This window comes from Microcebus murinus, chromosome 9, assembly GCF_040939455.1.
Source record: "Microcebus murinus isolate Inina chromosome 9, M.murinus_Inina_mat1.0, whole genome shotgun sequence".
Taxonomy (NCBI): Eukaryota; Metazoa; Chordata; class Mammalia; order Primates; family Cheirogaleidae; genus Microcebus; species Microcebus murinus.
Window position 1 is genome coordinate 5,342,871 of NC_134112.1, and position 13,892 is coordinate 5,356,762.

A 13,892-nucleotide genomic window follows, 5' to 3' on the forward strand; every position below is an offset into this window, starting at 1 on the left:
TGAATAGAATGGTAAATATTTGATTTATCTCCTTTTTTCAAGTGTGAAGGAAAGTGTTCATGCAGGAACATGCACTCACAATATTTACACGATGGAAACTGAGTATGAAATGAACACATATTTCTATGTTCTAGAAGCAAAGCATATACTTACGAGAGAAAGATTGGGGAATTATTGCATGAAAATCCCTAAAGTCATCAGCCCCATATGTAACTGCAATAAAGAAGGCAGAAAGAAAGCTGGTTTGTGATACCATTAGAGAGATATAGTAAGAGCTTAACAGAAAGCTTTATTTATTTTTTTTAAAAAAACACATATTATTGCTCAAAACCGTCGTTTAGCTACTCATCTGCTGTATAATTGGCCCTCGTATAGGCAACAGAAAAGTGACCACTCAGAAATAGGCTGAATCCCCGGGTCTTGGATCACAGCATTTTATCATATGGGCAGTTGAGAGCAAGCACTGATGGGTCCAGCACCCTAGAGGCGGTAACCCAAACATTCTAGAACTGTGAGAAGCCGTTCGGCAGAACTGGCCCAAGACTCCGGCCTCGTTACGGGCGTCTCCTGGAGAGCACGCATCTCCACAAAACAGGGTCTCTTAATGAGCCGACCGCATCGAACTCGTTCTCCATTCAGCTTCTTCTTAGAAAGTGTTTATACAAAATCGGAAAATGTTCATGCAACCCCTGGGTAGGGAAAAGTCATGTCTTCCCCACCCCCAAGCGGAGCGGCCGTGCTGCGAGCGGTCCTCTGAGCGGCTGGCATCGGCACCACCACGCCTCACGCCCTCCCGCCCGGGCTCTCTTTCAGCTCCCGGCGTGCCCTGCTTCCTGAGACCGCAGGGCCGCGCCTTCGCCCGCCGCGCACGGGCTTCTTTCCGAGGGCCACGGCCCGCTGCCTGTCAGAGTCACGTGCGCAGTGCAGCTGCTGAGCTAATCTTGTTGGATGAGACACTAAGTAATAAAGTCTCCAAAGTGACCTGCAGGAAGCAGACCTCTTGAACTGTGCTTAAACAGTTTTTCCCGAATTTCTCTGACCACAGAGCCTCCCTTTTTCCTCATGAAAAACTTAATAAATTATTGGGATAATGGGCAAACACAGTTTAGGAGACACTTTCAAAGCTGTTTCTTGAAGTGACTTGCTTAATTATCTCCTAGCAAACCCTTCCTCTTCATCTATTCATTTTGTTTGCTGACAGTTCAAACCTAACGGATAAGGCCGACGCCATGAATCCCATCAAACAGAGCTACTGCGAGTGGGTTTGCCCTGCACGGATGTGCCTGCTGGCCTGCACAGCCAGGTGCACGGTAACCTTTGCGTCCTTGTCTTCACGGAGCGCTCTCCCCTTCCACAAACCCTCTGACCTCAGTTATTCTGCATGATGGGGCTTCTCCTATCTCAGCTACTAGGAGAAAAGGCAAAGGTGGTTTAAAGGGTAAGTATCAATTGCCACTTGAAAATAGGGCAACAGGTGATAGGGTCTGAAACTCTCTGAAGAAATAACAAAACACTGAGATACACCTGATAATGGTGACAATGTCCACATGGTGCTTATGATTTGAAAGTGAACTTTCAAATATACCTTTCACCCCTGAGGCCAGAGCTGTTACCCGTCACATGCGTGACGATGACCGCAGCAGGGGGAGGTACCATGTTCACCAGTGTACTGAGGAGTAAAAAAGCTTAGAGACTGTAAGTGAACACACGTGTCTAACGTTGGTGTCACCACCAGAAAGTGTGGGCTGTGCGGTCTTGGGTAATCAAAGACTAAGCCTTGAAATAACAACTTCTGCCAGGACACTCTCCACTCGCCATTTAATATAAAGAATATTGCAATACACTATTAGACATTACAGGTTAATCACTTTTCAAGAGAATCAGCTCTTTGCCTAGCGTAATTCAAAGTAGTTTGTTAATTTTTGTCCTAAATACTTGGTTCCCTAAAAATTACAAAAAGTTTAAAAAGCAAAATATAGCTTTAGCTATCAGTTTGTTCCATATCCCCAGAGTAAAGCTGAATTAATAAGAACTCACTCTCGTGCCTGTACCATCCATGTTCATGCATACAACTTCTTTTTTTTTTTTTTTTGAGCTAGAGTCTCATTCTGCCCAGGCTAGAGTGCCGTGGCATCAGCCTAGCTCACAGCAACCTCAAACTCCTGGGCTCAAGCAATCCTCCTGCCTCAGCCTCCTGAGTAGCTGGGACTACGAGCATGTGCCACCACACCTGGCTTATTTTTCTATTTTTAGTAGAGACGGGGTCTCACTCTTGCTCAGGATGGTCTGGAACTCCTGACCTCAAGTCATCCTCCCACCTCAGCCTCCCAGAATGCTAGGATTACAGGTGTGAACCACCATGCCTGGCCCCATACAACTTCTGAGTTTAGAAAAAGGAGTGTATGTTATTCTAGAAGGACAGGTAATTATGCACAACAGGGAAATGTGTAAACAGCCTGTTCTATGCTAAAGTCCAGTATTTCGTGGTAGTCACTCACTTTATAAATGCCAGGTACTATGGAGCACTTCCCACAAGCAGCTGTTAATCCCCACGTTGTCCTGTGAGGCAGGCATTATTAACATTTTACCAAGAAAACTGGGGCTCAGAGAAAGTTCTGGAATTTGCTGTCTTGGTGGTTAGCATGTACATTTGCAAATTTGAGACACCTAGTTAACACATAATAATCAGAATTCAAAATGCACATTCTCTCCATGTAAGCTTCTTTGGGTAGCAGAGTCCTTGTGGAAGCTGTGTTTATGGTGCCTGAGTGACGATGCAAAGTGTGTTTGCTGCTGCAGCTGCAGAAGCATGTACATGCTTAAGTGTGCTGGCATGTGCGCACACACACACACACACACACACACACATACACGCCCTCACCTGCAATGGGACATGGGGAGGAACGGTGCACTTACCAACAGAGTCCCCCAGACAGTGAACTGATTACCAACCAAGGAACCGATGACTGGGAAGGTGTGCCCACAGGGCCTCTGTAGCTCTGCCCTTGTGGCCCTCAGGGGCCCAGCAGCTGAGCCTGGCATTCCTCGCCCCACCGTGAGGGCAGGCGGCTGAACAAAGCACAGGGGAGGCCAGTGTGCACAGTGGTCCCTGACAGCTCCTCACGCCCCGCCAGCTGCTGGCCCGGGCTGTGCAGACTGACGGTGTCCCGCGTGCTGTGGCGAGCTGTGGACAGGCCCCGCAGCCCTGCGCGCCACTCGTGTGGGGATGTGCAGGCGCAGACGCCACGTGCCCAGGAGACAGCCCTGCCTCTGAGCCGGCTCTCGCTGGCCGGGAGAAGCAGCCACTGTGGTGTCACGGAAGTCATCCCTCAGTGACTAACTCTCAGCCTTCTTCTCACTCATCTAAATTCCATCTCAAATTTCAGGCCATTGTTTTATAAAAGAGCACAGATTTTAAAAAGTGTTAAATGTTTTTCTAATTTTCTAAATTTCTGAAATACATTCTTTTTATCAAAAGTAATTTTAACTCATTTGGCAGGAATTTCTATTCCCCAAACTGTCATGCATATTTTCATATAAAATGCTGTGAACACCCCAGATTCGGAATCTTATTCAGATTGCCAAACTGATGAACATTATGGGAAAAAAATGAAATGCCCGCAAACCACACTTTTCAGTTTTCATTTAGCTGTGCATATGATTATCAACTTCTTCTGCTGTTGTCACCTTAGGGAGAGGTGGAACATACTTGAGATGTTCAAAACAACAGGGAGGAGATCTGCTCCACTTTCAAGTCCAAGAAGAACACTGACACCTTTCTGGGGAGGGCAAACACATTTAGATTTGTGTTTAAGTGAATCTAGGAACATGCTCTAGTTGGACTTTTGCACATATTCTTTAAGCCATCCTACCCTGCCAGTCACTGCCAGATCACTAGTCTCACGTTCGCTCGTCTGAGTGCGGTCGCAGTGGCCTTGGCAATGCCTCCAGCCAGCTGTCTGTGGGAGGGCACCCCACCCGTGACCGAGCAGTGAGAGCCAGGAGGGAAGCAAGGCGAAGGTGGAGGGGAGGACCCGGCGCCCCACACAGCACCGCGGGCCTCGCTCCCGAGGGTGCTAGTTAAATCCCGAATGGGCACCAAACCCAGATGCTGTGAAAATCCTTCCAAACCTAGACATTCTGTGGACGGATACATGTGTTCTGAGACCACCCTGCAGTGGGGGCTCAGGGCCTTCCCTGGGAACGAGAACGCGAACCGAGGCCCGCTGGCTGCCGCTGCGGGAAGGCGCTGTTGCTCCAGCGCCGCGGGAGCCGCAGCTACAGTGCAAGCAAGCCCCCAGCGGACCGCAGCACAGGCGGGCCAGCAGTGCGGGCAGGTGTGATGCTGCACACCGCAGCTCCTCGGTGACTGGAGACTCCCCAGCGGTCCTGCCTCTGCCCCGATAGTCGCAGCCCTGCTGTGGTGTTTCTCCTCCTCGCTCCATCAGCTCCTTCTATTCAGACAGCAAGGGGCCTGCTGTGTCTTACCAGCCCGGGTTACTGCACGGCCCCCAGCACAGAACCCTCCGCCCAGCAGGCATGCACCATTCAGAACGGGAGCCTAGCAGAAACAGGCCCAGGGCCCCGGCCATGGGCTCCCAGGGCCCTGTCCGCATAGACTGCCCGTGCGGCCCAGGCCGGCACACGAGCACCCAATCCAAATCCTCCTCCTCCGCCAGACCCCACTCTCCTTGCATCCCCACACGTGTGGCGATGCTCCATCTCGCTTCCGTGCGTTTGACCCACACGAGGCTCCTGCCACTCTCACCTGACAAAGCCAAATTGTCCCTGAGTCTCCTGCTGTTTTCCATGGCATGGCATCCCGGCACAGCCACGGAGCCGCTGCCATCAGCCGGCCTAGGCAGCCCGGCCGCACCACATCCTGCCCGCGCTTCTTGTCCACCGTCCCGCACGTGAGCGGTTGTTTGCCTCATGGGGACCTCGCTTTCGGGCTCCCTCTCGGTCTACCCTGCCCATTGCACTAATGTCACTGTCCTCAACGCTGCTCTTACTGGGTCATGGCTCCTTCCACAGGTCTGCACTCTCATCATGAGACAAAAACCTCCAGTCCTGCAGTCCTGTGTCAAAATTCACCCCCTTCCCCAAACTGGAGAATCAGGACAACGAACCTTTCAGCAGACAATACTATTCCGATAAGCACAGGGGTGAACCTTATGGAAAAACGCTAAAAAACACCAACACAAATCTCACAAACCACACCTCATCTGTAGCTACACTGCAGCTGCCACTGAATGGGGCGTGTACTCACTTTGTCACTGAGCCTTGGCCCAAGGAATGCGTCCTCCAGGCCCCAGGTCTCCGGGTGTGGGACAGAGAGGCTCAGCTGCTCCCCCTCACAGCCCGCTCTCTGCTGCTCATGGAGACCCTGCAGGCCTGCGCCATCGCCTGTCCCTGGTGTCTGTTCAGGATCTGTCCCTTCTCCGGGGATTATCGCCTGTCGCCTCCCTTGGAGATTCCTGGGATGTGTGCCCAGTTCAGGAGCTGGATGGTCTCCAGCCCAGTTTTGTACTCAGACAGAGGCTGCCACTGACCAGAACTTGGCTTACTCTGCTGCCTGCTTGCTCTCCAGACAAGGTGCTCATGGTACGGAGGATGAATTAAGAAGCCTCTTACTTTCTGAAGATAGCCAGAATAGCTGAACCTTGTCAGGAATCCACTCACAGTACACAGGAAGCTGCAGAGTGCATGGCAGAAAGCATTTTTTCCCCTATGGTGGTTACAAGTGGGGATCCCAGGAAACTGGGTCCATTTCCACCAAGTTAGCAAAGTGGCAAATCCTTCTTGCCATCCTTCTATTCGGGTTGTACTTCCTAGGCTACCGTGAACGGAGCACACATGGACTGGCGTTCTGCTCGAATGGGTCCTCTGGGCTCCTTTGGCCTGTGCTACATCACACCCTGGCTGGCTCTGAACCTCACAAGTCAGCAGGTGACATTAGTGGCCCATCAACTCATGGCAGGAAGAAGCAGCCAGACCGTGGGGCAGGTGTGAGCTTGAGGGCCAGAGGGCAGTTGGACGTGCAACTGGTCAAGTGCTAACTGCTATGAGCCTCAGTTTCCTTGTTTGCCAAATGGGAATAATCACATCTATTTCATCAGGTTTGTGGGAAGATTCATGATAGTACTTATAAGGGCCCAGTTCTTTGGCAGGATGGCTCTACCAAGGAAAGGGTACTGTGGCTATTTTCTTAGTAGAAAGCCACAAGCAAAACAGATAACATCTTCTCGTCAACAAAGACTTCAGGACCTGTGGGATTAGCTACACCCAACCAACAGTCACCAGGTTTCTCAAACGGGGAAAGCAATGGGATACTGCCTGGCAAGCACTGAAGGTGAAGGCGCGAAGGCAGATGCCCTCAGGGAAGTGCCCTGGTGACCTCACCGTGCAGCTGCCCTTCTGCCCCAGAAGCCCCTGGCAGGCACGCACTCCGTCAAGGAGGGGGGCCCTGGTGACCTTTCTAAGGGCCTCGCTAACAACACGGCGTTTCAGCGTCAACTGTCAGGTCGAGGGACAATTTTGGTTGCTTCAGGTGGGACATGCCAACCATGGCCAAAAAAAGTCATTTTGTTTTCCTTCCCATTCCAGCCGTCGGAGTTCCTTCCTGGAGCAGACAGTCGGTGCGAGAGCTCAGGAGAAGGGTGGGATGAACTGATTTCCGCCCCTTGCTCTTGATGTAGCACAACTGGCTGCCTGTCCTATTTTATTTATGTTTTATTAACAAAATTCTAATCTTCACAGTGAATTAATGAGAACAGAAAAACTCCCTAGAAAAAGAGAAATGGACAAAAACTTTCTTCCAAAGCGTACAAGAGAGGGAACAGCAGGTTCAAATGACGGTTCCATTATGAGGCCAGCTTTCAAGTCCTCGTTTTGGTGCCGCCTGCCGTCTTCCCAGACGCCGTCACTGGCGTGCCCTCACCCACCTGCTGGCCCTTTCTCAGTCAGCTGACTTCCTGGCCGGGGTCTCTGGGTAACCACAATTTGGGGAGAAACGTTCAACAGGTAAACAAAAGGGATGTGATATCCTTGTTGCTTATTCTTTTTTGGGAGAAATGTTATTATTTTTGTAAAAATCATATTTGCTTATTCCAAAGATATCAAGTAGACAGAAGTACTATGACAACGTTTCTAGAAATTACTTCCAAGTCCTATAATTTAAGGACAATCATGTGTAAGGTAGAAAATGAAAAACCAATAATAAAAATAGAGTGAGAGAGCTCAGCTCAAATTTTTAAAAAAAATAGAAGAAAAGGGGACATTCTGGCAATAAATGAGGGCTGAAGAAAATTAAGATTGCTGGAGAAATAATTATAAGACAGACAGGCCCTGGTCATGGACTGTGGGAGGATGACACAGTGTGAGGGCCTGGACATAAGTAAAACTTAAATTTTGTTTTGTCATTCCAAATATTATTCCATTTGCACTGGACCTTGCAGGCCAAAATGGCAAGGGAAGGAAATTCTGCGAAATGACGGCTGCGGCGAGAATGCCGGCTCGCGGTGGGCGGACGGACTCCCAGGACGGGTCTGGAGCGCCGCCTTCCACGTCTGGGCCCCGTGGGCACAGGGCAGAGGCGCGCCGGGCACAGTCCGCACGGCTGGTGCACGGGCACACGGAGGGCGGGCCGGGAGGAGGCGGGAGGGGATGTGGGACCCAGGGTCTCGGCCGCTGGCGGGCGTCTGCCGTGCGGCCACAGAGCGCGCGCTTGTGCCCGGCCGTTGGCGCATGCGCTTTGCTGACGTAACTGCGCACTCGCTGCAGATGTGGTTTTCCGGAGCACACCCTTACAGAAGCAGCAGGCTGAGCGGCTGCGCTCAGGGTAAATTGGAGTTTGGCAAAATGAAAGACCGAAGACTACAGGAAATACCTTGACTGTTGAGCTTGGCCTGGCTTCCTGAAACAGGCTCACTGCTTGTGCATTTGACACACTGTTGAGGGGTAGGGTACGTCACTCCTGCTCCCAAATGAGGGAACACAGGCCACCAAAGGGCTGAGGCATCTGAGCCCAGTGCTGTCGCCTTCGTCCAGCGAAACGGTCAGCTGCAGAGAACACCAGGGGCCGAGCACTGGGCTGCCCTGTCGGCTCTGCGGACACGCACCGCCGTTCCCTCCCGTCTCCGGCACTGGCACCACGTCAGCCCCAAAGATTCCAGAAGCCCAGGCCCTGCTCAGGGAGACCAGAGATAAAGTAATCTCCAGGACACATGGAGGGTGGATCCTCTGCTGTCCCTCCCCGCCAGAAGCCTAACGGGTCCCTGTCAGAATTCCAAGCAAAGGGTGACTCAGCAAAGACGAGGGGGACGGAGGGACGGGAAGGACAGCTCGGTCTCACACAGCCCTCCCGACCCCTTGGTGCCCGGCCCACGGTACAGTCCTGCACGCGCTGTGCCGTCAGAGGGCCCTGGCCTTTAAGGGGGCATTTACACAGCGGTCGTGCTGAGAAGTCCCGGTGCCAGCAGGCCTCTGGTCACTCGCCACACCACAGGTGGAGATGAATCCTTTGCTCCTGCCTGGGTCGTTTTTCCTGTGTTCCTCCCAGAAAGCACATTTCCCGGGCACCAGCCCAGGCAGTGGCCGTGGTGGTGAAGAGCAGAGAGGACAGACGGTGGCTGAGCCGGCCGCCTGCGGAGGGCAGCAAGGGCCGGCTGTGGGAGCAGTAGTTGGGAACGAAGCAGGTAGACCGGGATGGATGCATCTGGCCCGGTGAACTGGTGTGCACACATATGTGTGTACACATGAGTGATCACGTGTGTGTGCACACGTGTGCAAAATGCACACAAGGTCACCCTTCCTACACATATATTTACAAACCCAGCTCAGCAAAATCAACTCGGTGGTGGAGAGACTATCATTTACAGCAACTTTCCATTAAGAAGGACAGCGATGCGGACAGGCAGACAGCAGCCCCACTGTTCTGAGCGCCAGATCAGCTGCTCCTTACCCCGGGCACATTCCCCAGACTCCCAGCTCTGCGAGGGGACGGGCAGGGGACGCCCAGGGCTTACGTCGGGTCTCTACCAGCCTTAGCGGTCACACGAAACTCCCTCCATTTCCCACTGACAGGCACTCCTTTTTAGGGATCTCTGGGCAAGGAGCCGTGAGCCGTGGCAGGATCCTTTATCTTGACAATACACTCACACAGAGGCCCTGAGACACGTTCGGCAGGACGTGTGAATGCTTGAAGCCTTTAAAATCTTGGGCCCACTTATTGCTAACCTGGGTAAAACAGACTCCAAAGACTGCTTTTTATAGTTCTTTTCTTAAATAACTCTTTAAAGCTTTTTACCCATTTCTTTTTTCCCTTCTTACTCTCCCATCCACTATTTTCTAAAAGGCACTGTGCTTTGTCAATGCTGCGCATGCGTTAGTTAGCCCTCACAAGAGAGCCCTGCTGTTCACGAGCACTGGGCCCGGCAGGCTGCCTGCAGCTGCCAGAAGGTGCTATGGAAATGGGTTTGTGGAAGGGAGGCCTGCTCCTGGCCTCCTCTGCCTCCAAGTAGCTCTGGGGCCCGAGAGGACCACACGACATGGCCAAGCCTCGGCTTCCTCACATGCGACACTGAATGACATGCAGCCTCACGTCTCCATATGACTGCAGAGCCACAGAACGGAGATCCCAGGCCCCGCAGACAGTAGGCGCTCAAGCCATGCTGGCTGCTGCTCCACTGCCCCTGCTATACCCCCTTCGCCTCACACGGGCTTGTTACTCAGTTCCTGGCACTTCTGTCGAACTCTCACATCTCTTGGGAAGAACCGTCAAATGCCACATTTTCCCTAGTACATATCAGCTGTTTCTTAGGATTCAAGTGTCTCAAAAGTCCTGTCCTTCACATCAGCAACATTTTTTTGAAATAAGGGAAGTTCCTTCCTTCTCTTTCCTATCTTTCTGGTTTTATGATTCAACAACCATTTACTGGGAAATATATGGAAGTGACCAGTTTAGGTCATGCATTCTTCCCAGTTAAAAAAATCCCAGAAATGCGAAGTTTGACCATCTCAGGCAGGCTGCTTGGTCCCCACGGCTGTCCCATATGAAGTCTGTGAGCTTTCAGGAGGTGAAGGTACCACGTCAAATGTTTCCTATGCATTCACTCTTTTAATCCTTGAAGCAGCCTCAGAGAGAAATATTACCTCACCTTACAAACGAGAAAAATGAGACTGGGAGAGGTCACCTGTCCTGCCCACGGCCACCTGAGAGCGGGTGGCAAAGCCGGGACTCGTGCCCAGGCTCACAGAGCTCCAAAGCCCCTTGCTTCCCTCACTCCTCCCCCTCCTCCAAGCCAGAACGCCTTTGCAAACCTGCCTGTCCCAGCCCTTTGAGTTTATGAAATGAGGCCCCCTGAATAAGCCACATGACTTAGCCCTGGAGGAACCACTTCCAATTCGGGCAGGACAGTCCACAAATGTGCGTGCAAAGCCTCAAGAGCAGAGAGGAGCCAGAAAAACCATCAAAGCCCAGGGAGCTTACGGCCTGTGGCAGGAGGGCAGAGAGCATCAGAACGCACGGGCCGGCCACGGCAGCCCTGGGCAAACATGGCAGCACGTGGAGGACCTGGATCTCAGGAAGATAGGGTGTGCCCGTGGCAGAGCTGTGGTGGGGAGGGCTTATTAGAAGTCACCTAGAAGGGTATGGTCTCCCAGAAGGGTGATGTTCAAAATGAGAGTGGGAAGAGGGCCAGCAGTGGTGGTGGTGGGGTGCTCAGAGAGTCTGGGGACAGTGATTAGGGAGCAGGGGATGGCAGGCTGGGCAGACGCCAGAGGCTTTGGAGCTGAGCTGGAGTCTGCGGGCAGCTGAGTCTTGTGGGGTCTGGGCTCAGAGGCAGAAACCAGCACCCACAGCCTCTACTCCCACAGTCTGCAGTCGGGGCAGCCACCCTCTGCCTTCAGAGGACCACCACCCAGCAACCCAAGACCCAGCTCACAGCAGCCCCAGCTTCTCCAGTCCATCCTTCCCCACCCCGTGATCTCCCGCCCCTCCCTTTGCATCCAGATGCACCGTCCCCCCTGGTCCCCAGGAGCAGGGCCTAGAACAGCGATTGTGACACTGCGCTCATGTGTCATCTTGTAACTGGGTTTCCACATCCTCCTGGCTGTATTGTAAAAGCCTAGAAGAGGAACAAGGGCAAATAATGAAATATAGGAATGCAGGAAAAGAGGAAGCCACCGCGAGATACCAGCCCAACCGAAATACAAAGAATTATGGAGAAGTGACAGAAAGGGAAGTAAGAGTAAGGAATTGCGTTGGGTGGCTTAGCAAAGTGAGAGCACACGGGTGCACACACAGACAGACACACACACAGCCTTTCTTGCACCAAAATTAAACTATTAAAAGAGTATGAGCTCTTAGTTCTCAGCCTCGGAGCGGGGGGAGCAAGTCAACGTTGCAATCCAGCAGCCAAAGGGGGATCGCCCAAGTGTGCCCCTGAACGCCTGCCCCTCCACGGTGCTAGATCCAGAAATTCCTGATAATTCTAGTAGGCCATTCTGTAATTTTCATCTTATATTTAAAGAGTAAGAACATAGTAAAACTTTCTTACATCATAATAAAAAACTTAATATTAAGTCTGAGACAAAAAATGGACTAATAGAATAGAAAACATAAATGTATTCAGGTTTATAAGTTTAGGGACCTTCAAATATTTTTTAAGAGAGGATAACAGGCACGGAGAGAAAAGCCCGGAATCTAGGGAAAAACGAGAACACAAAGTGAATTAACCCGTTTGTGGCATTTTCTGTTTGTGGAGATAACCGGTGGCAGAGCTCTGAGTCAAAGACATCCCACCAGAGGAGTTTGGAGGTTGCTTAGAAAACAATCCTTATCTAGCATTTTCACAGGCGTGTGGCAGGCGGGGCCCCTCCAGGAGGCCTTCCAGCCCAGCCCACACACTGAGGCCTCTGAATTCAAAGGGGACGTTCCTCACTAGCACAGGTTTTAAAATTAATGCACTGGTTTCCCTCTTCCTTATTTTCCAAGAGTAACGTTGGCTACCCCAAGAACTATCATTGTTCTTATAGGAAACTACTGATTATCTGTTGAAAATTTGAGACTTTGAATTTGAGTGATAGCTTCTGACGATCCTTTCTTTCCATTTATTTATTATTATTATTGTAACTTTTTTGCAAGCTAACACATTAAACTCTGGATGGATTTAAACTAAGACAGACTGCAGATCCAATAACTTTTGGACGAGAGCTCCACCACAGCCGCTCGGCACGCTGCCCGCGAGCACAGGGTTCGCAGGGGTGCGGCCCTGGGAGGCTGCAGACCTGGTGCAGACGCGCCTGCGCATCCTGCTGTTGGGCTCCAGGGTGGGGCCCACGGGGCCGCAACCCTGCTCACACATGACACCTCCCCGCTGCTTTCATCCTTTTGTCAGCTCACTATGGCGTTGACTATACAGGTGCCTGTCCCCTCTCCCCTTCTGTGAGTTTCTGCCCAAGGGGAAGGACAGCCAGACATCTCAGTCATTTCGCTGGAGACAGGAGGCTGTGCCGGGGCTGCCCAGAGAGAGGTGGGAGGCCCGTTGCCTTCACCTTCCCTTGAGACCCCGCCCCTCCCCACAACTCTGCCTTTGAGGCGTCCCACGGGAACCCTCCTGGGCATATGTTCTGCATGGCATTTCTGCGTGTCACTTATTGTTCTTACCCAGCATGATGTTTCTGACGGTGACAAGTAATGCTGAAGCCATCCAAGCATGCCATGGAAGCCCCAGACACTGAACATTTATTTCCCTTCTATACAAACCTCAGTGCATTCCACAGAGATGCTAACTCTCCATGCCAGCCACAGAGGACTGTCTGGCCCCCTCGTAGGGAGACACGCCTGACCACAGGGCCTGTAACCAAGGGCATGGACTAGTCACTTTAAAAGTTCTTTACCAATACTAGGAAAAAGAAAAGCAGAAATGCTGAAGAGGGTACCAAAGACCTATGACTCCAGGATTCTGACATTCTCTTTATTCCCTTTGGTTTTGGCAAGTACATTACTCATCTATCAATCTTAGTTTTTTGTTCTATCTTTAAAAAAAAGGACATGGTACAAAGATCCTGCCTTGGACATCACATCCCCCTGCCTGCCACCTCTCAGCCTCCCTTTCAGCCCATGCTCAGGCCAGGCACCCAGAGCCCTCACCCAGCTCTGCCTCTGGCTTGCTGTCTACTCCGTGCCTGTGAGGCTGCAGAAAGGGCTCTGCTCACTCGGACGCAGCTGGGTGCTGGGAGCACGCTGACCTCGGCCAGGCCACTCTAGCCAGTGGGGTGCCAGGATGCTGCACAGGGGCCTTAGTGGGATGGAACCCGGTCACCCACAGGAGTGACCAAGTGGACAAAACACCTATGCATTGGTTTTCTCTTTTTCATCCTTTCCTCTCCCCTCAGGATAAGTTTTCAAAGGACCCAGCTGCTCACAGCACCTGAGTGGGCTTGCCCTGGAGGCAGCCCAGCCTGGGGGAACCACTGACTCCCTCCACGCCAGGGAGAACTGCACAGAAGGCAAGCCTGGTGTCTTTAAATCCCAAGTTACAGAGGAACCCGGCAGAACCCACAAATCAGCGCCATCCAGGAAGGTGCTAGGGGCCTCCTGCCTTCTCTGCTTCCTGCCATCACTAAGAGATTTAGTATGATCCAGCATCCCAGCTCTGGGCCAGGCTGGGTCCCAGCGTGAAATACAGCAGTCTCCTTCTTGTAATAGAGGCGCTGGGAGCAGGGAGAGACTACAGAGTCTTCCCTGTGGAAAACAGGCCCAACGTCCTAGGAAACGTAATGCTCACCGGGAGAAACATGAAAGTGGGTTGTTGATACTTTTTAATAAATAAAAGTGTTAGTATGCAATGGATTTAGAAATTCACTGAAAAGAGATCCCCATAGACAAA

General features: G+C 51.8%; 1 protein-coding gene across 15 annotated transcripts in view; it reads right to left on the reverse strand.

Annotated features, from left to right (window-relative positions):
* IKZF1 (IKAROS family zinc finger 1) overlaps nucleotides 1–13,892 on the reverse strand; it is a 94,334-nt gene that overhangs the window by 35,436 nt on the left and 45,006 nt on the right. For 8 of the 15 annotated variants that reach the window (XM_012735989.2, XM_012735994.2, XM_012735991.3 and 5 more), the window contains exon 4: nucleotides 154–213. The exons of 6 other annotated variants lie outside the window; for them this stretch is intronic. In XM_012735989.2, coding sequence (XP_012591443.1) covers nucleotides 154–213 — 60 coding nt within the window. Of the gene's footprint in view, nucleotides 1–153; nucleotides 214–7,888; nucleotides 10,191–13,892 lie in introns of those variants that run through there. One more of the 15 variants, XM_076006252.1, reaches the window with a different exon arrangement.